Here is a 26,183-nt window from a genome sequence, read left to right on the forward strand (position 1 = left end):
CCTTTCAATAAAACACCTGATATTACTTGATATGGAGCCACTATTGCCTGTATAATTTTAAACTCCTCTCTTGAATAAAGAAAAACATACTGTAAAGGTTTATATGCATCTAAATTACAATATAACAAAAATGCAAGTTGTCTTTTTAATGTATTAATTTATCCACAGCTAGAACAGTCTCAGCTCATATACTGACACATTAATGATGCCAGAATACAGTGTTCTGAAGCAGAACTCTTCTTTTAGATAAACACTCTGGTGAGCATTTCAGGAACTGACTGGAACTCCAGAGCCACTGCAGAAAACCATGTTTGAGATTTTTGTTTGGCAAAGGCTGGGAGTTATTAATCCAGAATTTGTAAAACTATGGGATAAATGACAATAAATGTTCCATCTCTTAACACAAAACTGTCAAAGCATTCATCATATTTTAACATTGCAAAAATTAAACTGGGTCATCTATTGTGGATTACTGCATTGCTATTTTCTTTAAATAAAGGTGAAGTCTTTGAAAAATGCTTTATTCATTTGATTCACATTTTAAAATGTTTAAAAAAACAGCAGGCTACCAACACTTACTGGGTCTTACAAGACTTTCCTCCTCAGAAGAGTAGTTCTGCATTTGTGCAGCCCTCTGGCTAGAAGCTCATCATAAGACCTGAACAATATGATGCACAGTTTCTCAGCTGGTTAGCTTTTGTACACATCCGAGGAAATGCCATTACTGTGTGCAAAACTTCATGAATCCATTATATATCTTTCCTGAACGTACAGTAACTCTCACTCAGGAAGCATACATTCTGAAAACACAGGGGCTGCTTCTGGAATCTGCAGCACTGTGGTTATTTTTAAAAGAAACACAAACATGGAGCTTTTCCTTTGGCAACCTGTTCACGTTTTCCACTCAATGAATTCTGACATCCCAACACATTAGCAATCCTTAACAAGTTCTGAAAACTTCGCAAGGCGGGCTCCTCTGGTTGCTCTTGGCTGATGTAAAGTAAACGAATAAGGAGAAGCAGAATTCTAATAGGATTGAACAACCACCAAAACAACACTGGTCTGGTCAGGAAATAGTGTGGACGTGATTCATGCCATATAGGACTACACAACTATTTTTAAAACTTTTGTCTTACACAGAGCTACAGTCAGAGCTAAAACCCCTGCACACTAAATTTCTCTACTTCAAGGCTAAAGTTCCACCGGGCATTACAATAAATTATGGTCAGGCTGATTGATCTTTAAAAAAACCGAACATAAAATGCTTTTCCCATAATGTGCACAAGTGTGTACTCTTCATCTCCCGTGTCTAGTTCTGTAAAAGAGACTTTTCCAGTATACCATCGATGTTAAGCAGAGAAGAAAACAGGCCCTGCCGACTTGCACCATGGAATTGGAGTTGGTGCTGCTGTCTCAGCGCTAGAGGTGTCGGTCTGTGTGGAGTTTGCATGTTCACTTGGGTCTTCCCCAGGAGTTCCCATTTCCTCCCACTTCCCAGGGACGCGTGGCTGAGGTTACTTGGTCCCTGCATGGTGGTGGTATGTGTATGTGGGTAGTACAATGGACTGGTCCTTCGTCTGTGGCCTGTTCTTTCGGGATTGTCTCCGGGTTGCTACAACCCTTACCAGGATTAATCACATTTCTGATAATGCCGGCATCACACTGCATGACTTTTCCTAGGATTTTCAGTCGTAATCATAAGAAAATCACAGACAGTTGTAGAGAGTTGCAGCTCGCGCCCGTTGCCGTCAGTTGTGTAGTGCGACACCCCCAGCGACTCAGTCATAGCGCTCTTAACAGCCCCTACGACTCTCTGCGACTCGCGAGTCACAAGTCGTAGGGGTGGGCAGTGAGCCAGATGTGTACGTTACAGCGCAATACTAAGTTGTTGACATTATGTGTTTTAAAGGTTTTTTTTTTATTTTGAACTGTGTTTTATTTTTGTAAATCTGTTCTATACTGATAAAGAAGAATTATATTTTTGAAGGTGCTTACTTGTGGAAAACAATGTCTGTGTTACACTTTTCAAGAGGTTTACGTGCTTGTTCTCCATGTTGTTTGTTTACTTTCGTGCAGGTGCTCCTCTTGTGCTCCACGGTGACGGGCTGCCGGAATGAGGCGACCTCGCGGTACTTTCGCGGTGCAACGCGAGATTTGGAACTGTGATGAAAAGTCGCGAGGTAATCCTGTAATTAGTCACCCTCTGCGATTCCTAGTCGTATAATTTGACACCCTCTAGGACAGGAAAGGCAGCGAGATTCAGCAACTGCAGTCATTAAATCTGACACGCTCTCCGACTAGAAGTTGTGTCGAGTCCTGTAGTGTGACGCCGGCTTAAGCGACTTTTCTTTCATAATGGTGCAGAGGTCAAATTTAACAGGTTCGCAGAATGTGATGATTCCAAAGTCTCTTGACTATCTTGAAAAGGATGTGTTCATTTTAATTTAGAAACTATTGCACAATGGGTTTTACACCAGTTTTTGCTTTTCTATTTTCCCCACAGTTTGGAATAAAATCCCTATAGGTAGCAGCATAAAAGGAACACAAATGCTAATGCACATTGCGAAGACTGAGTCATTCAGAGCTGCAGCAAAGTCACTATATTCCCCAGAAGCCATTTTGCATCTTAATGGATGCTTCTTCCCATCACCTTAAGAATACATAAGGCAGAACGAGGCCACAGACTGTGCTAAGACTGCAAGACTTCGTTGAAAAATAGGCAGAGAGCAAGGGTGGTACGTGCTAATGAGATCCTTGCAGTAGTGTATCCCTTTGGAGAAGACAGCACTATAATTTAATTGCAACCATTTTCTCGCTTTAAAAACTCAAAAAAAGCCTTAAAATAATTATGAACACTACAAAACCACCACTGTTCCTAGTTACCTTGTAGTCTCTTTGCAGGAAACACACTATACAGTTCAGGTAAAGTCCACACTAGCCCATTACATCACAGAATTACCCACTGCACAGCTGGAACCCACTCAAACAGCTGGGTGGACAAATGAGGGTCTGTAACTTGTTCACAGGCACAACACCAGCACCCACAGCAGAGCTTTGCAGCTACAGCTTTCGAGGCAGGACGGAGGAGAGCTGACACACGAGCAGAGTGCTGGCCTGGGCAGATGACCGAGTGTCATCACTTTCCTCTCATTACATTGATTTTTCTATCCTGCTTTTATACGTCAGGATTACATTTTTTTTTAAATACTTCTTTCGAGCTCCCAGCACAGAATCATGCACCTACAACAGGAAGCACAAGGGAGTGTGGAATACACCAATCCATGTTTTGGTTGCAAAACCAGAAGTAGGGAGGTCCATTGCAACGCATCTGATCCAGTGTGTCCAGACAGAGGAAACTGTTTTAGAAAAAGGTTTGGATACAGAAGAGAATGCTGACTGAAGGGCAAAGCTGTGGAGAACTTTCCAACTTTAGATACAGAAATTATTATATTAGAGACAACAAATGTCTCCTGGACATCATTTTAAATTCAACATATGACTACAAATCGAAAAACCAGGTATCCTTTATTACTTTACGATAACCCCATATACTGTATTATAGCTGAATAACATAAGAAGATGAAATGTATCAAACTCCAAACTATAAAAAGGTTGTTGTACTGTACAGTACTTTACAGAGAACTGGGCGTTCACTACTACAAAGTCAACGAAAGCAATCAGCTCAAATCAATCATAGCTGGGTTTGCTCCAGCAACAGTGAGTTGCTCAAACAAATCTGTGATTGAGACACGCAATTATGAGCAGGTGTTCTGCCGGAAAAAACAAACGGTATTGCACCTTAGACTTTGCGAGACTTAAAGGATTAACACCGCAGGACAGTTCGGAATCCTCAACAACTGTCATTGCGCTCCTGAGCTGGTGGTTAGTCAAACGAGCCTGTCCCATCAGCTGCACTGAGTCACTGCAGGGGTCTCGGAAGTACATGACCAGATTTCTTCGTAAATACAGTGATTTCATCCTGCAGTATCGGACTGCGACAGGATACGCGCACACGTGCCAAAAGACATTAAGATAATTTAGATAGGATTTTTTTGCACGTAACTGATCTAATAGCTAATGCAACTTATGTCTTGACCGAAAAAAAAAACAGTTATGAAATTAAGCTAGGCTGCTGAAAAGGAATTGCTACAAATGAAACAGTAATCTATCATTATCAGATAAAAATGCCGTTTAATTTAAAACACATAAGCCAGGATCTCTCACAAGCACACAATGATTCAGACGCGGTACGAGCTAAGCCACGTTGTCCAGAATTTGCAGACACTTAAAACTGCAATGGGAGTGCACGGGCAGCGAAGACCTATTTCGCCACATGACATCGGAAGCATGATCTATCAGCTACGAGCCACTAATACAAACCAGAACAACCTGAATCTCCTCTCCCCCCTGCAAGCAGGGACAGCTCGATTGTATCACCTACCTGTAGGTCTGCTCCGTGCGTCCTGCAGTTGATGTACTTGTCCCACGCCTGGGACAAATTCATCAGGTGCCGACTCGCCATTCCAGCACCAGGAAGAGCGAAATAATAACACACTTCGCATAAAAGGTTGTCAGGCTATGGTAGTCCGAGCCGAACAGCCTCCGGGGAGATGGGTGACGCAGAGAAGTTCAGCATTTTTTTTTTAATTTGGTCGATGCTCACTTCTGGTTGGGGTTGTTTTTTCCCACGTCACCGAGCTTATTCTTCGAACACACGGCTAAACTGTTCAGGAGAAAGTAAAAAATAAATAAAATAAGTATAATTAGACAGCGTACAGTAGCTCGAAGCTAACCGCAGCGTTTCCCTTCCGTGCTAGTGCTAACCAAACTGCGGATGCTGACAGCAAACCCTAAACCCGTACCTCACTTCCCGGGGGCCACAAGAAAGCAGGCATCATCATCATCATCCTTGGAACAGTAGGCGAATGTCTACATGCAAGCCTTGCAGAAGAGAGAAATACCCAGTTGCCGTACGTGGCAGCGAGGTACAGAGCACGCACATTGAAACACTCATTTTTCTGCCTCCGGGATCGACCTGCCTCCCAACTTTGGCACGGCTCACGGGCTTTCTCTCGACACGTGCCAAGAGAAATACACCTTCGCGGACCCATCGGTACGCCCGAACACCGTGCAACAGACACCGTGTTAGATCCAGTTAAAGCATTTCGCCGCAATTACATACCCTGTGACCGCTCTCCCCGTTTACAGCCAGCCAGCGTTTAAAAGCTTAAGGTCCCGTGACACCGACAGCGGCGTCAACGGCAGCGTCTCCGGCTGACGTTTTTCACGCTTTCCTACGGTTCATCCTGTCGGAATTGTTTAAAAAAGAATAAGGGGGGGGGGGGAGACAGTATTCAGTTGCAATCCCAGCCTACCAGTTCTCCTATTTCTTCTCCGCTGCTTCTACCTGCAACCCATCTCTCTTCGGGCAACTGGCATACAACACACAACACAGGAAATACCGCCCATAAGCTCTGTCTGCAGCTCCTATTGGTCACTCTGCCGCTGCCGCCTGTCAATCAAAAACATCTCTTTCAAAAGACCGTCTGCCTCGGCAATCACTCAAATTTCGTCAGGACAAATTTTCCACTTTCTAGGGCGGAGTTTTGTTAAAATTCTGAACAAATCCGCATTTTGACTGATAAAACGTGAAAAACGATTACGGCTAGGCGGTATCGATCCTGTTATGTTACGGTGTTTTACTCTAGCTCGTTTATATATATATATGCACAGATATTTCGTATAGATAAAATCGATAATTATATGTACTCAATTTTGTTTTAAAACACCCACTTTTTATAAATTTAAAATTGAACTTCTGTAAGTTATCATATCATATCAAAATTGCACCTTTAGATTATTTTACATATCCTGTCCATGTGCAAAACAGCTCCTGATAGGCTAGTTCGTGTTAGGTCTTGTAATTTTTTTCCAGGACGTCAAATAAATAAAAACATCTGACCACAAATGAATACCAGTTCTCAAAACATTTATTTATCATAGTGACAATAAAATCGGAAATTAGATGCACATCTCATCTTCTCCTCTGCTGCAGTCACGGTGATGCGCTGACACCTTGGGACAATTCAAAGCTGTAGCTTTACACATCTAATCGTAATCGTCATACCGTGTCGGGAACTGATATTACTTAACATATATCAATAGGTAATGTTCAAAAGTCTACTTTACTGTAACTTGAGATGTGTCTCTTTAAAGGCATATGAATGTGTCTGTCAGGTCCTACAGACTATGTGAAGTACATATTTCATATTATCTCACAGTTATAGATCTGGAATAGATTCATCTATAGTGAAACTGTATATACCGGATGCTGAAATATATGTCTACTGTCGTAATTATAAAATCCACATTAACTATGCAATAAAACTAAGGAGAAAATTATTAAAACGTGCATTTTAGGTGAAAGAGACTGGGAACTTAAAATCATTTGCACCATTTTTCTTTTAACTGAAAGAAAAATACAATTTATATTTTGACATATTGTATACAATATATGGGCAGTTTGTTTTAGCCAGCAGCTGTCTGACCCTGCAAATTACAGCTATCAGCGCCCTGAAATTCAGCAGGTGTGAGCCTAGCCAGTACCTGGATGAGAGACCTCCGGGGAAAGCTAAGGCTGCTGCTGGAAAAGATGTTAGTGGGGCCAGTAGGGGGCGCTCATCCTGCAGTCTGTATGGATCCTAATGCCCCAGCTGTAAAGTGCTTCGAGTGGTGTATCCAGGAAAGTGTTATAGAAGTATAATGATTATTTTTTATTTTACCGTAAATGCAAAACAAGCCTTTACTAGTCTGTGATGGTAAAATTGATATTTTTAGACAACTATTTGGAAATTTAGATTGCAACTAAACAGCATTTTGCATGTATGACTTCAAACACCAAAAGTGTAGGATCAGCCTTGTGTGGACTGTGTTACATTGTATTTATTTGTCAGACTGTCTTAAAATAATAATCCCTTCTCTTTATTTAATACATGTCAGAGCATCTAAATGTAGATGAGAATGAGAACTCATTACAATGAATTGAATCAATCAACCAATTAATTAAAATGCATGAGAATGAGAAAAGGGCTGTTCTCAGCAGGTTTTCTTTTGCCAAAACATGCATTGTTTTTTTTTAATACTTTCCTTTCCTTCTAGTAGAAAGAGAAGTGTGCTAAAGGGTCTAGAGGGAGGGAAGTGTGAAGCAGGAGAAAAAACAGAAGCAGAGTCAGAATGGGGTCAGGCCTGAGACCACAGGGCTGCTGAAAACAGAACAGGCTCAGGTCATCCCCAACCGCAGCGCAGTTCATGGGGACAGACCTGCTGCTGTGCATTGCCTTGCAATCCTAGTTAGAGATGCCTCCTTTCAGTGCAGCAACAAAGAAGAAATGTTGCTGTTTTTTATTTCTCTGAGAGCAACCTGTTAAAGTCACTTGAAGTAAGAAGTGTCTGCAGCAGGTCGAAGTGCGTGGCTGGGATATTTTTAGCACATAGTGTACCACTCCTGTCTATAGCGAGTGCATAATAAAGGAAGCGGGTTTGCTTACAGTTGTAAAAGGTGAGAACGATCGTGGTGCTAGCTGTCTCTCAAACTGTGACCCCAGCCCCTGCCCCCTGCAGCCCCCTGCTAGATCACATCTCTGTATGACACTACAGTTTATCATGGAGGAGAAACTTGTAAGATGCTTGCCTTAAAGTGGAGATGGCAAAGATATCACTTGCACTGTCAGACTACAGTGCAGTCTTGGGGTAATTTAAGGTCTATTTCTAAAACTGTATCCAAAAAAAATTTTAAACTAGTCTGTTAAAGACTTTAATCTGGGGTGGTCATTTAAGGCTTCAACCTGACTATCACTCACATATACAGTAGATCAGGCTCTGAGTGTGAGCTCAGCCTTCAAACGCACCTTCAGACAACACACTGACTGGAGACGTTTTGAAAATGCAGCACTCGCAAGTGTGGATGTAACATTTGTGAGCCCCTGACGTCCCACACTACGCACCCTTGAGAAAAAACCATTGGCATGCTGAAATAATCAATCGAAAAGGCATGAGTAGAAATAATTTTTTAAAAAAACAAGATCCAAAACCAGGATGCATTTTGCATGAAAATTAAAATCTACAACTTTTTTCGGGTAGACACAAGACATTTAACGGAGCCCCACAACAGTTCAATTCAATTCATCAATGCGCTCTGGTGTATTATAGCCTCAATGCATCCACCCATATTCTAGCCCCTTGCTCCTGCTGAGGGTCAGTGTAGTGACAGGCTAGTGAGCAGGGCAGCCCAGAATTTCCTTTCCTTTCCCCGGCAACCGTCTCCAGCTCCTTCTGCGGGACTGAGCAGCGACTCATCTCCACTGTCCTCCCTGTATGCCAAGAGCAGCGACTCATCTCCACGGTCCTCCCTGTCTGCCAAGCTCCTCTCCCTGTCACGGCGAGTAAGTCCAGCAGCCCTAGGGAGAAACCTCATTTCCACCCCTTGCCTGTGCAATCTCACTCTCTCAGTCACTACCCAAAGCTCGTGTTCATAGGTGAGGACGTCATTCCTATTCTTATTCAATGCTACCATTTGACACCTGCCTGAATCTGAATTATCTAACTAGGCACATCATTTAGAGAGAACACAGGTAAACATTATTGAAAGGCAAAAGTCTGCCAGAGAGTAACATGTGCTTGTGAAGAACATGCCTGCAGGACGTGAGTTAGCCCATTACTGTCTGTGTGCTCAGGCCTGTGCACACATTGAGGTATATGAGAGCCATTTGAATTTGATCGATTTTTACTCCTGCTTTGCAGTTGTGTGCAGCTGAGGAACTGAGAGCTATAGCTGTTCACACTGGTCTGGAACGTCGAGGAGATTATATAAGACGTGGATCTTAGACGATTCTGTAATTACAGGTGTGGGTGATGTGAACAGGTTAAAAGGAAGAGAGAAGAAAAAAAAAACCCAATCTGCTTAGTCATCTCTTTGTCCCTGAGAGCTTATTATTCCACAAATGGAAGTCTGAGCTTTGGTGATATCAAAATTATTCTCATAGTTACCAACATAATGAGAACAGAACAATTAATGGGTACTGTCTGGTCTGCACGTCAGCTCTGCATGGGGTAAAGCGGATTTTATCAAATATTTTTAAAATGGTTTCATTATCACGTAACGTGCAATGTAGATGCTATCATATTTGGTGTCTTTACACCATGTGACGAGCTATAAGCCTATATATAAGCTCAATTCATTTTCGGTTTAAATATTTTCATATTTTGTACTGGAAGAGGATCAAAGGTGTGATGTGGGTTGGCTGGTTAACTCATGTCCAGAGGAATGTTCTGACCAAGATCAAATGGAGAATAATGATCTACAAGAGAATATTGATCCATTGTGATGCGTAGGGTATAGCGCTATGTGTCAATTCCCTAAAGGCAAACCGGAATTTACAGATACAGTACTTCAATTAGAAAGCAGTCAGTGGACATTCAAAACGACGTCACGGCTGGGCAAACACTTGGCAGGTGACGTCTCATTCAGACAAGCGCAGCGTTTTGCACGCAGGTAGTAGAAACATCAGATATATAGTAGATACAGATTGGGAAACACGGATCTAGAGCAGGCTGCTCGTTTTGACGCATCGTCGACAACTTCTAGACCACGTGGGAGTGCGGAACAAGCGACCCAGCCCAGTTGTTGAAGTTGATACTTTGACTTCCTTCAAAAAAACTGCTGGATGAGATTCTGCGATCAATCAATTAACACCTAACGACCAAACAGGCTAGATGGACCAGATGGCTCCTCTGGTTTGGAACCTTCCTTGTGTTCTTAATTCAAACTCTGTGGTGCATTGTGCTCTTTCAATTGTTCTGTAATATTCCACCCCTTCCAAACACTGCCAGTGATCGTTTCCTCCAGCTATTCTTACTTTCATTTTTAAAACACGACTTCACCTTGCAGGCACAACATCGTTTTTTTAAAATATGTGTATATAGCATATTTTCTTCTCCAAGATCAAGCAGTTTAAATGTGAAAATTGAAGATGAGCTGCTTCAATCTATGAATTGGCTTCATTACTCTGTTCTCCTCCCTACTGAGTGCTGGTGTGTGGGGAGCGTTCTGGCGCACTATGGCTGCTGTCTCATCATCCAAGTGGGGATACGCATTGCTGGTGGTGGAGGGGAGTCTCCATTACCTGTAAAGCGCTTTGAGTGGAGTGTCCAAGAAAGCGTAAGCAATTATTATTATTATTATTATTGCTGTCCAGTTCAATAACCTGCGCTGGCGGTGGGGTCTTACAGTGTAGGTTTGTTCAACACTGCCTTGTTTAATAACACAGATCGATCAGTAAGCTGAGGTGGCAGACAAAGATAAGCACTTCAAGTCGTTTATATATATATGCACGATATCATATTGTGATTCTATGTCACAACTGTGTTAATCTTTTGGGATACATAGTAGCAAACAGCGCCATCTAGTGTTGCATCGTGTAAAACACGTAATAAGCTTATGATCTCGAAACCGTTAGCAATTCAGAAACTCCGACCGCAAAACCTCAGATCTCCGTTATGATCTGAGCTCTCCGCTATTTTAGGCATTTCTCGTTCATAGCTCTCTGGAGACGTTCTCCGCCGTTTCTTAAGTAACGTTGTTTTAGAGGCAATACTCCATATCACATTTATTGTACGTCTCTTGCCAATACATGTATTAATCATAAATAGATTTCAGGCTACGAAATGTGAAAGTTAGTTTCTTGTCCACTTATTAAGAAACCATCCTTTAAAAAATCAATACAGCTCATGATTTAATTCCATAGATTCACAATACCTGCCTTACAGTGGACAGAATATAAAACACTTTGAAATGTAAGATTTTTTGTGCAATCACTAATTTAAATACGGTACTTTAAGAATTAGTTCCATTTCACAATCGTTATGTTGATTTCATTTCATGGAATTGTTGTTACAGATAGTTGCAGAAACTGAATTTAAAGTTTGAGATGTACGTTATTTACAGCCTACTAACATTTGTACAGCTGCACCATTGTGTAAGCCCAGAGGTAGTTATGCACTTTTCAGAGCCACTGGTATGAAGGTCACTAAAAAACGGCTTTTTAATAAGACACAGTTTTAAAAACAAAATGTTTTTAAAATTTGGATTTCAGGAAAATCTAATAAACCTTTCATTTAATTAAAAGTATCGCCTTTCAGTGAGCAAGGTTTATAACGTTTAAACACAAGGTGGCTCCAAACATACATCCCAGATTATGTAAGAGCAATTTTCATTTATCAGCTAACTTTCCCAATTTGAATTAACAAGATGTTTTTGAGGTTTTAGTTAACTTCAAAGCGCTGCAAAACGGAGGAGGCGATTTCGATATTCTTGAAACAATGTACATTACATTCACATTCAGAGACGATTTGGACGTTTATATTTGTAAAATAAAAGAATAGGAAGCAGAAAAAAATTGCTCTCCAATAGTACCCTATACTTTACCTGCTAGGGATGCACACATTTTCAAAAGGGATGTCAGGAAAGAGATTCATACAAGAACAATTAAATAATATAGTGAAAATAGTGTATTTTATATGAATATTTTCTTACAAATCTGAGTCATGTCACCAATGGATTCTCCAAGCTGAACTCACCAGAGAGCGCATGTGGAAACCACTTTAAAAGTGGAAGCGCACTTATACCTCAGTATAGGAGGCACTACTGTGCACAGAGAGTTGCAGGAGCTTGGAACAAGTGTACCAGCCAGTAGAGTTAATACTCTATATAGGCTGGGGGAGCCGGGCAGCCTCATCTTGTCTGAGACTTTTCTGATATTCTTTTGTGCACTGCCTCCAGTGATGAGGCATGTACGATGTGCCAGGTACAGAACATGTTTTTACCTTCATGGAATCAAAGGAATAGGAAATAAGAGTTTATTTTTCGAAATCAAGCAGATATACGTCCTTTCACTGTCAACTGTTAATGGAACTCGCCATGGTAGGAAGAGTGTTTTTTTCTCAAAGTACAGTCATAGCTTTTACTTTTACTTTTAAATTTCAGGCACATTACAGTGCTCTAATACGCTAATAATAGTGTTGTTAAGACCCGAGGTTAAAATTGGGAATGAGTACCGGGATCAAAGATTCGTTATTTTTAACAGTATTTCTAAAAGTAAACCTAGTACTTTGAATAAATCTAAATAAGAAAAGATAATTTGGGAATTTGAAATGGTGAGGAAGCAGGCAAGTGTAGATGGCTTAAATATAAATAGATGTCTTAAATATAAATTACAAAGAACCACAGAAACACCAAAAAATGCTTGTCTTATGTAGCAGCACATTGAGATTGAAGTTACAGAAAGACCCCTCCCTTGTTTTTGTCATTTCATATTTTCCTAATAAAAACTGCCCCCTGACAGGCCCATCTTCACCTCCTTGTGTGCACGAGATGTTCGCGTGAGTCGAGGGGAGCTGTACGACATGCTACTTGACTGTTTAGGGCTGGCAAGTCTTTCTTCCCTCTCACACTGTTTTTGCAGGAAAAACAAACAGTGGTATTATTTCTTAAACACCAGCTTATTTTGCAGAACCCAGCTGCTCAGGGGAATTTGAGTATTTCCCAGTAATTCTTACTTTCACAAAGACTGGTGAACCACTGTCAAGCCGCAAGGACACTATGTGATACAAAACCATGAAACCACTAGCAGTCTCCCAGAAAGTCCTTCCGCAGCTGCTTAATTGAGCAACAACAACGCTGCACTATGGTTTGTAGAAGGTCAAGACTAGTCATGCATGGTGCCATGTTGTGCCATGTTTTTAACCAGTGGGTAAGTGGTCCTCAAATGTCCTGCAACGTTCAGGTACAGAAGTAAGATGTCAAAGAAGAAATTCGCGTGAAAGTGCAATGCAATGTTAAAGTGGGCTTCAGTGAAAATGAATGCTTAAAGGAAAAGCTCAGAACCACCCTGTAAAAAAGGTCTTTCTTTATTTTTGGGTAGCTGTACAGAACGTAACATCTCTCTTACACCAGCTGCACATACAAGAGATTGTCAGTGTGCAATACTTTAATGCAAGGCCTCAACCCTTTTCCTCCACGATGAAGTCATCGAAACGCTTCGCACAGGCATGCCAAACAGCTGTATTGACAGAAGGCGCAGACAGACCTAGTTGCATTTTTATGTTCTTTGTCTTTGAGTTTTTACTTCACATTCTGCCATAGAGGGTAAACTTCACAGTAACACCTGATACTTTAAAGATCTCCTCCTCCCACTGCGGGATACCGTAAAACTGAAAGCACCAGAGGGAAAACCAAAAAATAAAAAACTGGAGAGACATCTATATTTGTATTTATTTACAATAAAAAAAAACTTCCAACGGATTAAAAATGGCAAACAGGAATCAGAACGAATCTAAAATGGGTTTTTTTGAAAGAAATACTGTGTTAAAAAAAACAAACACCTGGAACACACTGGTTTCCATCACACTCAGTGCCTTATTGGGTAAGTATAGTAACAGGCAAAAGCTGCCGTTGACACCAGTGGTAAAAGACCAAGAGTCAGACAAAGGAAGTCCCCTGTGCTGGCAGCTTGTCCCTCGCATGTTAATACCCAAAGCTTGATTCCACGCAGCCCACGCCCACCACGTTGTCAGGGCACAGGCAGGAGCGGCCCGAGGGGTTGGCGAGACACAGGTGGGTGCAGCCGCCGTTGTTCACGGAGCAGTAGTTCTGCCCTGGAGACGAAGCAGAAGAGAGGGCTACTGCAGCGCCGAACAGGAAACGCTCCCCCACCATCGCCCCTGGAACCCCTCGTGTGACTGGAGGGGGTCCCCTGCACAGCTGGCCATTCAAGACGTCCGAGACCCAGGGGGGGGAGGGGTGCAGCGTGAAGCCCTCTCCCAAAGCCGGGAGAGGACAAGGAGGCACACCAGACGCCAGATCACAGAAACAAGCAGCCGTGAGCCCCAGATGTAAAAGGATTCATGTGTCCTGCATTCCTTCTGCCCTGAGTAATTGCATCCAGACCGGAGTCTGGAAAATCAACTAGCAGGAACGTGAGCTCCTTGCGTGGGCTCTTTGATGACCTGTGTAAGGACGATGCTTTCACTGCTTCATATTTCCTAGTAGGTGTAATTCTTTCAGCAGTGTTTCTTGCCTGTTGAAAACTTGCTTTGGCCTAGAGACTGAGTAATACTACACCCATTCACATTATAGTGTGGCAAAGGATCCAGGATCTTCCAGTTATTAGCCATTATCAACGTGATGGCAAAGGTAAGACCTGTAAAACTAAGGGTTAGAACGACAAAATCTCTAAATCTGTGCTAGAGAACTTTCAAGTCTAACGTCTCCGTCATTTGTAAGAGCTGCAGAAGGTGAGAGAGGAAACCAGGCCGTACCTGCAGGGCACTGGGAGTAGGCGGTGGCTATTCCATACAGACGGGAACGCTTCTGCGGCTGGAACTCCTCACTCTCCCGGCCCAGGGTGCGATCTGCGGCGACCACAGCGTCCCTGAGGCACAACGCACACTGGCAGCTCAGTAAAACAGGCACAAATCACTCATCGGAACCCAGAACAGGAATCGCCACACTCAGACTCCTTCCTGCCTACAATTTGAACCCGTATTTGCTTGAGGGTCATCATCAGAGCTGTGGAAGGTTGAGACTGGGTCCCAGGGAGTTCCTTTTCATAATTTCAGTTTTGGCTATGGCCCAGGATAATGGAAAAGTGTTCTTTAAGGCTGTGCAGAGGTACTCACTGTATCGAAGACAGAATCGCTGTTGTTTGGTTTGCAAAGCTATCACCACTTGCAGGATGAAAAGTGATGAGTAGCTTGCATACATGGCATGGGCATTGCAGATGTGACCGGCAGAGGGATATGAGAAATAAACTAAGAAGAAATTGTATTTGACATTTTAAAAATTTAACCTATTCAGTTTTATGGGTAGCCACAAAAGGCAGACTGATGCACAACTCATGCATGGCAGGATGAATGAGAGGGAATTTCAGGCAATAAAGGTAATCTCATTAATAAGACAACAAGAGACAGGCTTTACCTGACAGGGACTACTGCTGTGTTTTTCCTGGCTAGATCCTGTCAGATGACCACTTTGGCCTGCCGGTGAGATCTGAAGGAAGCAGTTCTTGCAATTCTGAAATGCGCCTGCATATGCAGTTTACTCACCGGACTGAAAAATTGCAAGCAGCTGTGGGATTTGCACAGGCTCTTTGACCTCCTTTTAATAACAAACATATGCAGATCTAACAACTTGAAATTAGCTCCACTGAAAACACACTGCTAGCACTGGAGCATATGTAATGTGGGGTCCCAGTAGTCTGTTCGGCGCTCTGGTTATTCAATGATCTCGGTGGGAAATACAGGCAAAGCTTCCCTGCACTGATCCTGTCAGTCAGTGGTTGATTTGCTCACTCTGGACATCTAAGAGATCTTTATTTTCAAGTGACATAACCAGAAAGGCATTTGAGCACCCAAGTCCTTCAAACCCCCACTGTTCAAACATCTTTTCAACCCTTCTATTTAGTTATTAGAAGGTGACTAATTAATTTTCCATGGGGCTGAACACAAATAGTACTTCTTAAAGCATTGCTACAAAAATCAGGAAGGTTACATTGGTTACCCTTTGTGGAAATACAAATACGTATCTAATTAAAACACCCTTTTTAATTTTTATTTTATACTTGACTTTTTACTGAGATGGTGGCACATTGGTCAGCATTGCAACTGTGCAGCGCTAGAGCTCCGAGTTCAATTCCGGACCTGGGCTACCATCTGTGTGGAGTTTGTAAGTGCTGCCTCCTGTTTCCTCCCACAGTCCAAAAACATGCTGGTAGGTTATTTGGTGCCCCTGTTGTGAGTGTGTGCGTGTCTGTGTTGGTGTTCTTGTGTCAGCTTTGTGATGGACTGGTGTCCCATCCAGGGTGTACCCTGCCTTGCACCTGTTGCTTGCTGGGATAGGCTCTGGCCCTCAAATGACTCTGAATTGGAAGATGTGGTTTAGAAAATGGATGGATATTTACTTAGATTCATGCAAACAACCTGATAATTACCACTGGTCTGTTAGATTAATCAAACTGCTATTAGTGGTGACCTTTATTTTGAGAGTCTTCCACAGTGAAGTGATGGTATTTTCCTATGGTTTCACAGAGACTTACTTTTTGAGGGCTGGCTGTGTTTAATAATAATTATCAGTCTTTATCATCTATCCTTTTCTCCAACTATTAACCTCTCTAAACTGTGATTTCACAGTGGTTTTTATCGAGCTTTACCACACTTTCCTGTGCTGTTGCCATGTCATGCCACAGTAAACTTTTAGACAAATTAGTGTATCATTAAGGCCCACCTCCTCCAGTCTGTGTAGTACAGATTCTTCCCATAAGATGTGATTCCGAAGGGATACTGTATTCCTTCCAGGATCTTTCGGCGGTTTGTCTGGGTGGGGTTCATGCACTCCACCTTCCGAGTACCTGTAGCCACGAGGAAAAATCAGTCAAAAGTGTCTTATTTGTCAAAATAAGTGTACAGTAAATTCAGCCCGTGATCAAACCTACTTTAAAATTAAAGATATTCAAAGGCATTTGTGCTTTCACTCATGGTACACTTTGAGATGCCCTCTGAGATGAAGGATTCTGAATAATTTCATACTGTTTTTTCTTTTTAGTAAAAAAACTCCAAGTTTGCCAGTACATGTCATGTGGCAGAAACTGTTTCTATGAATATTGTCATGTTATGTCACGTCATTTGCAAAACTGCTTTATACTTACGGTGCCGTGGGAAGCCAGAGCCTACCTGGCAAGCAACGAGCGCAAGGCAGGGTACACCCTGGACAGGACGCCAGTCCATCGCAGGGCAACTTCAAGCCAATCATGTATGGGGACAATATGGAGGCCACGGTAAAGGCTGAGGGGGGAAATTTGGCCCAAACACCGGGATAACTCCATATGCTTATCAAGAAATGCCCGGGGATCTTTAGTCACCACTGAGAGTCAGGACCGCATTTTAACATCTCATCGGAAAGAAGGCGCCCACCACAGTATAGTGTCCCCGCCACTATACCGGGGCATTAGGACCCACAGAGACTGCAGGGTTAGCACCCCCCACTGGTCCTACTAACACCACTTCCAGCAGCAACCATAGCTTCCCAGGAGGTCTCCCATCCAGGTACTGACCAGCTGCAGGGCGATATGGCTGCTATACCCTATGAATATTGTCCCTGTATATACATGTAAATGAATGCAAGACATTGCCAAAGACTCCCTAATGAATGTACAGTACATAACCGTGTTCAGCTGCAACACAAACAACACACCTGCATCAGCCCAGCATAGCAGTGAAGAGTAAGGGTCATAGGTCAAGCCGTTGGGCAACCCCAGGTCATCCTTCACCAGAACCCTCCTGTTGGTCCCGTCCATGTACGAGGTTTCAATCTTGGGGGCCTCCCTGTTCCAGTCAGTCCAGTACAGATGCCTATTGGGGAGGGAAGGATAAAGTTAAGAAACGTCATAAACAAGAGGGGGATGCCAGTCCAACGTCTGTCCCACAGGGATAAAAGAACTCATAGCCTATCCATTCACACAGCATGCTTGTTGTCGCAGAAGGACCGAACCACTCTTCAATCCTCCTGCATAGGGAACCTGATGGTCTCAGCACGTGCCCAGGTGGTCACATATGATAAATCTTTCCAGAACGTTTCCAGAAAAGAGAATGAGGTTTTGTGCAGGGAAGGACAAACCCAATGGGGACTGGAGGAGGCTTGCAATGAGACTGCTGTCCTGAAAATCTCAGTTAACAGCATTAACGGTGTCAAAGGATCACAACCTCAGACAGGTCTCATCGGCACACCTAGTCCTTTGCTCTATAAATCCCACGATTTCCAGCAGCAGGTTCAGTTGTCCCAGTACCAGCTGGGTTGCAGGGCGTTGGAAGAGCCATGCTTGCCTATCGCTGGCACGACGATACTGACCGGACAGCTCAGAAGGAAAGGAATTGTCAGGGTGCAGATGTGGGGTCAGGGGGGCAGGACTCACCCTTTCGCAGAATCCGTGACGATGGCCCGGGGGTTGACCAGGTCGGTGTCAAACAGCACGCGCCTCTGGCTGCCGTCCAGCTTGGCCACCTCGATCCTGTCCCGCATGGAGTCTGTCCAGTACACGTTCCGCCCCAGGTGGTCTATGGCCACCCCTTCAGGACTCTCGAGATCTAGGGGGAAGAAAGCCTGTGTGTGTTAGCGGCAGGAGAGCTGGAGAAGGGCGGAGCAGTGGCTCTGTGGCTAAGGATCTGCGCCTGTGGCTGGAAGTTGCCAGTTCAAATCCCACGGTGGGCAGAGGAATCCTACTCTGTTGGGCCCCTGAGCAAGGCCCTTAACCCCAACTGCTCCAGGGGCGCCGTATAAACAGCTGACCCTGTGCTCTGACCCCAAGCTTCTCTCCCTGTCTGTGTGTCTCATGGAGAGCAAGTTGGGGTATGTGAAAAGACTAATTCCTAATACAAGAAATTGTATATGGCTAATAAAGTCATCTTATCTCAGAAGGACTTTTCTGACAGACATACAAAAAGACCAACACCAGCACCAACAGACAGGAGAGCATGGATGGTGACGTAACATAGCAAGAGGACAGGAACACAAACCTTAATCATGACCTTAAAAGTCCAAAGCAATAACTTATCCCGACAGTACAGGAAAGGAACATTATTTTGTGAATGGAATTTTTTTTTTTGCTTTTGTGTTATGTTGTATATTAAGGTATTTACTTGACTACTAATAACACTATTAATAAAACTGAATGCAAATTGCTAATTCATGTTACACTCGCATGAGGTTCTAATTAATTAAGCTCTTACCCCCTCTTTTTATTTGAAGGGCCTTGCTACTGGCACACAGTTAAGCCACTGTACACAGGTGAATAGATAGTAGCAAAGTGAACTCCCGTTCCCAAGAAGAACCCACCAAAGATCCAGCCCACCTGTTGAGATGATTGGCACAGGCTTTCCTCCATGCAAGCTAACCTTGCTGATGGAGGGCCCAGTGATGTCAGTCCAGTAAACCATCTTTTCCACACAGTCAAAGGCCACTCCGATCACCACCTTATCCTGTGAGCCGAGACGACACGAGACATGCCTCAATATTTTTTGTTCTTCCGGAATTAGAAGGCAAACACTTTTCGTTGTGCAATACCACATGTTCAGCGCTGCTAAAAAAAAAAAATCGAACATCTATCCAACAACAATTTCTTGCCACTGTCTAGACATCAAATTACCCCAAACCACGATTGGGTTTTCCTGCAACAGTTCCATGTGAAAAAGGAAACTAGAATCTGACCAATCTTTTAAGCTGTTAAAGGCTGATTATTAATCATTATTTTCACATACTCATGGCATATTTATTACCGTTTAAAAATGCATGGATTTCCTCATTGATATGCAAGCTAGTATAATAGTATTCTATCTTGCAACTTTAATAGTAAAAGATTAAACCATTAAAGACACTAGAGACAGAACTGGTTTATTCAGGCGCCTGAGTCCAAGGCAAGTTATCCTAGCTTCTTCACTAATTCCATTGGTTACTTGTCAGGAATATAATCATTGTAAAGCACAGTCAATGTTTAAGGAAAAAGCATTCGCATGTGATGGACACTGTAAAAAGATGACTTTCCAGTAGTATCTAGTCTGATGAAACAAAGTACTGGTTGACACCAAAAGTTCCTTGATCTAATCTGTAAGTCTGGTTTATGGCAGTGCTTTAAAATATAATTGCAGCCACATGTGACACAAGAGAGCTGCAGAAAAAAAACATAATTCTTTAATAACTATATTATTTACGAATGAACACTCAGAGGTGATTACCTCCAGAATTTTGAGATATTATAAATCTCCGCTGATCACATACAGTACACTCATTTCAGTGCATGAGCTACTAACATTAATCTTGTCAAAAACACGACAAGTAAAGTCTTAAAAAAAATTTCACTAGAACAATCACAGGACTGTTCAGAGTGGGAGTTTTTGTATTGCAGTAGTACAGACACAATTCGTTAGTGTACAGTATTACTAGCTTTCATTGCACTTGATCTTTAACCTTACTTGCACATCTTAATATGATGATACTTATAGTATGGCTGTACAGTATTAAACAAACATCTTGAGATCCATATGATTAGACTGGAGCCAATTAAAATGGATTCTGCACTGCTAACCCAATGTCAGCAGACAACCTCAATTTCATAGTTTAACAATTTAAGATCTAGCATGAGCAGGAATGTGTGTCTCTTACCTAGCCACACAGAGTGGGCAGCAGGATTATGATATTCTCTGGCACTGCTTTCTCCAGATCTCAGTTCTTAAGAGCTGAGAACAAGCTCTACTCTCTACTCCTTACTGGAAGTGTTGCAAATTATGCAGGGGGCATTATAAAGCAACTGACATCTAGAAGGGCTCATACCAAGATCAACAACCAATTTCTTTGTCCTGTCTCGCTAAGAGACATTTATTAACCAAAGGCTTTAGTAGTGGAGGGTGAAAGGGATATTTGTAGTCTTTATTCTGCATATTAAAAGTTTATAAAATTAGTCAGAAGATTCTGATAAATCCTTGCCTTTTTGCAACATGCACAGTAAGTAACAGCTAGTCATTTAACAGCCTAAGGTCTTGTCACCTCTGTGACTAAACCCACAGAGAATATATAAGGAATGTGTTCTCTGAACCCTCTTTGGCACAGCCCACATGCATTTCTAACAATTTGTACATAAAGATGAGATGTTATTTAAACTATGTGTCCTCTGGAATCCTTGAGAAACAGACTCTATCACTATGACAAAACACAGCTGCTTGCTGGCTCTGGGATCAACTGGCCTCATGAGTCATGGTTAAAAATAACAGTTTGCAAACACAGTTGTAAACAGCTCGATTGTGGTTTTTCTCTATCACTGCCTTCAGCATGTCTGAAGACGCAACACTTGAGCAGTCAGTGTGGCAAAAAGAGTCAAAGATGAGATATAATTCTGTTATCGAAGAAGCTGAAAACTCAAGATTCGTGTACTGGTATTTTATGTTGACCACATTTTGTACACATTGGTGAATAAATATCTTGTTGTTATTTTTGCTTTTTCACTTTATCAATATTTCTGAGATTCAGAATTTAAATCCAACTCTACGCCTGATGGGGATGGCACAGGGTGAAACTGCAGAAATGGCAATTGCAATTTCAAAACTGCAAACATGCAGATCTACAGGCAAGAATCACTGTGTTCTCTATGGATGTCGTACCTTTGCCTTGCCCAGAGCATTCAACAACACTGTTGCAAACACTAAGAAGGTGGAACACCACAGTACCACGTAAAACACTCTAACAGTGTCTTGTACAGGGCAGAGGGTTGCTCACTGAGAAACTGGGGGGGCAGTGTTTCGGGGGTACTCACAGGGAGGTGCAACAAAGCTTTGGCATCGCCTTTCTTCATGCTGTGCCCCTCCAGGGGCACAAACTCAATCCTGCTGCTCTGGGCAAAGAGCAGGTGGGTTCCAGGAGGCAAAGGATGAACATCGGGCCTGGGCGTCGGCCCCAGTGGGGGCGATGGGGTGCCTGGGAGGTGGGGGGACGCAGAGCAAGAGATCAGGGACAAGTGAAGTCAGGTCTTGGCGTCTTACGCCGGTACAAAAGAAGAAATGACAGGTATGCGCTGAGGATCAACCTCATTTTAGAACCTCTTTTATTTTAACTTAAAAAAATAAAACACCAGAGAAGTTGCTGTGAGTCTGTGTTCTTTTTTAAAAAAATGAAGCTTAAAGACACGGTCAAGTCTGGTAACTGTTTGAAAAAGGTACGCACAACTATGCACAGTTTTATGGCTGTAGTTCATCTGCTTTGTCTTGAGCAATCTTCACATTAGCTTCCATGATTCATGGTGCTTGATTGCTATCTTTACAGCACTTTTGGAACTAAAGCCGAAATCGGATAGCCTCCAAATTCCCAGATAAACATAACCTTAAAAATATGTTTCCTTTCAACAACAAGAGGACAGCTTGAATCCTGGGACAACTGTAATGCTCATAAGGAAGTCTGAAGGGAAATGACCTTGCAGTAAATTAACCAATTAGGTCTACAGACAGAACAGGCCCCAGACATGATTTTATTTAACACATCATTGGACATAAAGTTTTGCTTTCTCTGTGCATGGATGTGTGCTCATTAAATATCTAAAATACAGATTTACAAGTTACACGGTAGAGCTAAAAAACACATAATCTTTACGAAAAGAACTATTTTACAGCAGTTTCTAGTTTGTCATTCTATGAGCCAGCTGACAGAAGAAAATGGTCATATATTAAAGGGGAACTACAGTCCTAATTTCTCAGACTGGTTATTAACTCTCCCCAAAAAATTCATTGATAGTATAGAAAAATCTTACAGATTTCGAATTAAGCACAAAATCGTGCACTTTGTGAAAGTACTGTAAGACCCTGGTGTCGCAAACCCCTGGTCCGGCAACAGGCGTGGAGAGTTTATACAAATTACGACGTGAAGCAACCCTTCCTGCTCGCTAGTCACTGAAATGACTAATGTACTGGGTTGTACGAGTGAATAAGTATAAGCTGTGCAGCAGACATTTCATTACATAAATGTTCCAACGTGCTCTGCATGCAGAGTTAACAAGTAGTATTTGTTGGCAAAACCATTTCGAATCTTGGAGATTTTACAAGTCACCTTGAACATTTTACTTTCATTGTGGTTTGGAATGCCCTCATTAATACCGATTGTTTCCAACCCAGTTGCAGGGAGTTACAAACGTGGGTGTAGCACCTGGTTATCTAATGCAAACTCTCTGAATTTTGATTTTGGACATATTTGAAATGACACAATTTGCATAAAAGAGTACTTGGGGAAAATGCACAGGAATATGTGTACAGATAAAGATCTCTCCAAGCCCATTGTTTCTCATTTCACCTCTGACGGCCATGACCACTCTAATCTCTCTGTCTGTGTTCTCAAAGACAGTTTTCCGAACTCATACATCAGAAAGTCTACCGAAACCAAAATTGTCCTGCAGCTAGGATCACACCTACCCCCTTCTCTTAACGACAGACTACTCTTCTTCTAAAATTTCTCCATTCATTGGAAGTTTCACTTCACACGTCTCTACACCTATCCTGACTTCACACCTCTTGATTGGCCTCTCTTTCTGTCCCCTGCTCCTGCCTCTCGCTCCTCCTCCCTCCCAGCCTTTGTTCTCCCGCTACATTACCTTTGCCTACTGCCTTGTCTCTCTCACACCTGAAGAAGGCTCCACGGCCGAAACGTTGTCTTTTCTTTCTTCTTTTTTTCAGCATGGAATAAACCTATTACTTGTTCTTATGCACAGGAATTAGACTCATCACATTCACTTACAAATGGATGGAGGAATTGCTTTGCTCGATGCAATCTGAGAGGTTCGGCTGAGCGGTATTGGACTGGTTTGGGCTCGCCGGTGAGTTCATGTCTAATCCCGCCCCCCCCCCCGGTCACTCACATGTGGGCGTGGCCCCGGGCCCGGCTCTCGTCCCCGGGATCTCCTCCCCGTGCCGGTTCACGCACCAGCAGTGGCCCGTGCTGCCGTGGCACTGCAGGGGAGTGTAGTTGCCCAGGGAGTCGCAGGTGGGGATGTACTGGCCGGGCACGGGACGGGGCCCCCGCGGGCCGAAGGCGGAGGAGGAGGAGCCCAGGAGGCGGTCCCGCTCGCGCTCGCACCGCGTCTTCTCGGGCACTGCAAGGAAAACGGGGGGGGGGGGGGGGTCAATTCAACAGCCCCACGCGAGGACACCCCCACTGACACAAGAGCAGTCTCCTTCCGCACCTGCAGCAACATGAGCAGGACCCACTTTCGAAACACATCAGGGGAGAAGAGAGTGGTTTCACGGGAGGAAAACTGTCATTTAACCTCCTGTGAATCATAGATACCAGCTTCTCATCGTCTTTTGGCCAAATGTTTACCTCCCCCTGTTTTTAATTGACTGTATATCCCGTTATCAAACATCTTGTTTACAGCACTGCATTTTGAAAACTTTTAACTCTGGCGTTTCTGCTTTTACCTGTTGCATCATGAATTTATGTAAAAATATATTAGAATATCACCGGTCCCATGAAATATTCTGCAATACGTAAAAATTTGAATGATTCTTATACAAGAGGTCGAATCGTTCATGATTACTGAGAAATGAATCTTATCTAAAACTGTGAAATTCTGCTGTGTCCATGGGCTCATCACAGTTAACACAGTTACGTTAAACCCGACGTGTCGACTGTGCAGCCTTCTTCGAAGAAGGCTCCACAGACGAAACGTTGTGTTTCTTTTCTTGTCTTTTCAGCAGGGAATAAACCTTTACTTCCTTTGTAGCCTACGCATGCTGACTCAAGTAGCTACCTCCTTGAACTATTATGTTAAACTTCACTTATCCTTGCTAAGTTCCTATAGACCATCCCTAAAATAGTGCACTGTAGGAGTGCTAGTCAAAAATGTGTATTTATTTTTCTTTTGTAGGTATGGCCTTACAAAGGCAGCTCATTTGCATGAACCAGTTTTCCAGCATCGAACGTGTGGCTCAGACAGAGCAGAGACCTTGCTCCCAACACTGAGGAGCATCGGAAAAAAAACTGTGGTTTCCCTGTCTGTTTTGGGGAACAATTTGACCAACTGCAAAGATTTCCGCTCGAGACAGAACTCTGCTGGGGGCTTCTGCATTTCCAGCAGCCCACATACGAGTCATAACAAAATGCCTGCCTTCCCACAAACAAGAAAGGCAAAGAATAATAACCAAAACCCCACCCTTTCAAACAGGCTGACAGAAATATCCTGTAAAAAAGCTGATAATATCGATCAATTAGCTTTGTTTGTGTAGATTACATTGATTAGTGGTGGGAGTTCCTGAGTTTACTCATAGAACCTAGTCACACCTACTATGCTTTGAGCAACACCATTGGGCTTCTCAGTACTATTCTGAGGTAAGGACAGGAGAATAGTTAAAAAAGAGAGGAGGCTGGGTTACTGTGTAACTACCAATTAGTAGTTAGTAGTTAATTTATCTAAGTATGTCTTCCAGCTGTTTCTTGAAAGAAACCAGGTATCGGCTTCAACAGCATGGCTGGGTAGCTTGTTCCACACTCCCATCACCCTAGAAACCACAAAGATAAGCTCTTCTCTCACAAGAAAAATAAGACAGGGAGGCACATCCATGAAGCTTCTATATACATAAGAATACACATTTTTCCACTTGTTTTGGTATACCATGCTAAAAACAAGCAGGCACAAAGCGTTCCTAGAGAACAACATCTTAAAGGAGGAGCCTACACTGCAGACTGGAAGCGGTAGCTTGCTTCACATTTAATTGTGTACTCCTTTGTCTCAGTCCTCAGAAAAACACACAAGCTCACCACAACAAAACTGGAGCACAATGGGAAAATCTCATAGTGAGTAAACCCATGGTTAAGCATGTAGATTATACAAGATGAAGAAAAGCCTGGCTAAGCAAAGCCTTATTTTAGCAGGAAGAAGTTTAGAATAGTTTTGTTGAACCTGAATATCTAGGGTCATTTTAGTGCTTCACTGAGACTTGGGAGATTATAAGGCAAAAAAAAAACTCATTAAAGATTGTTAAAATCTAGTGAAGTTAAGTGGCTATTGTCAAGTCAGCCAGGAGCCAAGAGATAAACATCAGTTTTGGATGAGTGTTTCTGCTTGAGGGCTGAGAGATTAAGATTATGAAGAAAGTACAACAGATGTTTACAGATGTTTACAGCCTTAACTCATGATACAGATTAGTGACTGATAATACATTGGTGACCTAAATGCTAATTCTTGGTGTGGAAACCAGCCCATGGTTTGCCTCTTAAGGCAGAGAATTCAGTCAAGCTACAGCCAGCAATAAAGGCCCTTGTTCTGAGTCTCCTACACACAGCCTAGTGAGGGGGTGCCAAGGTCAGACATCTGCTTCTCATCCAGCTGGAAAATGAAGCACTAGAAAGCTACAGGCTAGAGAAAACCGATGAGCGCAATCAGTCGGTATTCTGTACACTCTTGCGGACAACCACACGCGTGTGCCAGAAGTCTTCATGCTTAGGTGCTCAAGATTAGGGGAAGATTTTCATCAATCCGACACTGTAAAGTTGCGCGGTGACATCAAATAAAAACGCCAAGCAGAATGGAGCAAATGTACTGACAATGCCA

The 26,183-nt window shown here is 42.8% G+C and overlaps 2 protein-coding genes across 3 annotated transcripts in view; both read right to left on the reverse strand.

Annotated features, from left to right (window-relative positions):
* lyst (lysosomal trafficking regulator) overlaps positions 1–5,427 on the reverse strand; it is a 90,353-nt gene extending 84,926 nt beyond the window's left edge. The window contains exons 1-2 of the mRNA XM_088934435.1: positions 5,183–5,427; positions 4,442–4,723 (exon numbers count right to left, since the gene is read on the reverse strand). Coding sequence (XP_088790561.1) covers positions 4,442–4,522 — 81 coding nt within the window. The 5' untranslated portion in view covers positions 4,523–4,723; positions 5,183–5,427. The remainder of the gene's footprint in view (positions 1–4,441; positions 4,724–5,182) is intronic.
* Positions 5,428–12,947: 7,520 nt separating this feature from the next.
* LOC148819957 (nidogen-1-like) overlaps positions 12,948–26,183 on the reverse strand; it is a 33,069-nt gene continuing 19,833 nt past the window's right edge. For both annotated transcript variants that reach the window (XM_088934437.1, XM_088934436.1), the window contains 8 exons: positions 23,493–23,726; positions 21,408–21,568; positions 18,957–19,083; positions 18,021–18,192; positions 17,303–17,460; positions 16,337–16,460; positions 14,374–14,486; positions 12,948–13,710 (listed from right to left, as the gene is read on the reverse strand). In XM_088934437.1, the coding sequence (XP_088790563.1) occupies positions 13,580–13,710; positions 14,374–14,486; positions 16,337–16,460; positions 17,303–17,460; positions 18,021–18,192; positions 18,957–19,083; positions 21,408–21,568; positions 23,493–23,726 (1,220 nt within the window). In that variant the 3' untranslated portion in view covers positions 12,948–13,579. The remainder of the gene's footprint in view (positions 13,711–14,373; positions 14,487–16,336; positions 16,461–17,302; positions 17,461–18,020; positions 18,193–18,956; positions 19,084–21,407; positions 21,569–23,492; positions 23,727–26,183) is intronic.

Source organism: Atractosteus spatula, chromosome 15 (assembly GCF_055471065.1).
Source record: "Atractosteus spatula isolate fAtrSpa1 chromosome 15, fAtrSpa1.hap1, whole genome shotgun sequence".
NCBI classification, from domain to species: domain Eukaryota; kingdom Metazoa; phylum Chordata; class Actinopteri; order Semionotiformes; family Lepisosteidae; genus Atractosteus; species Atractosteus spatula.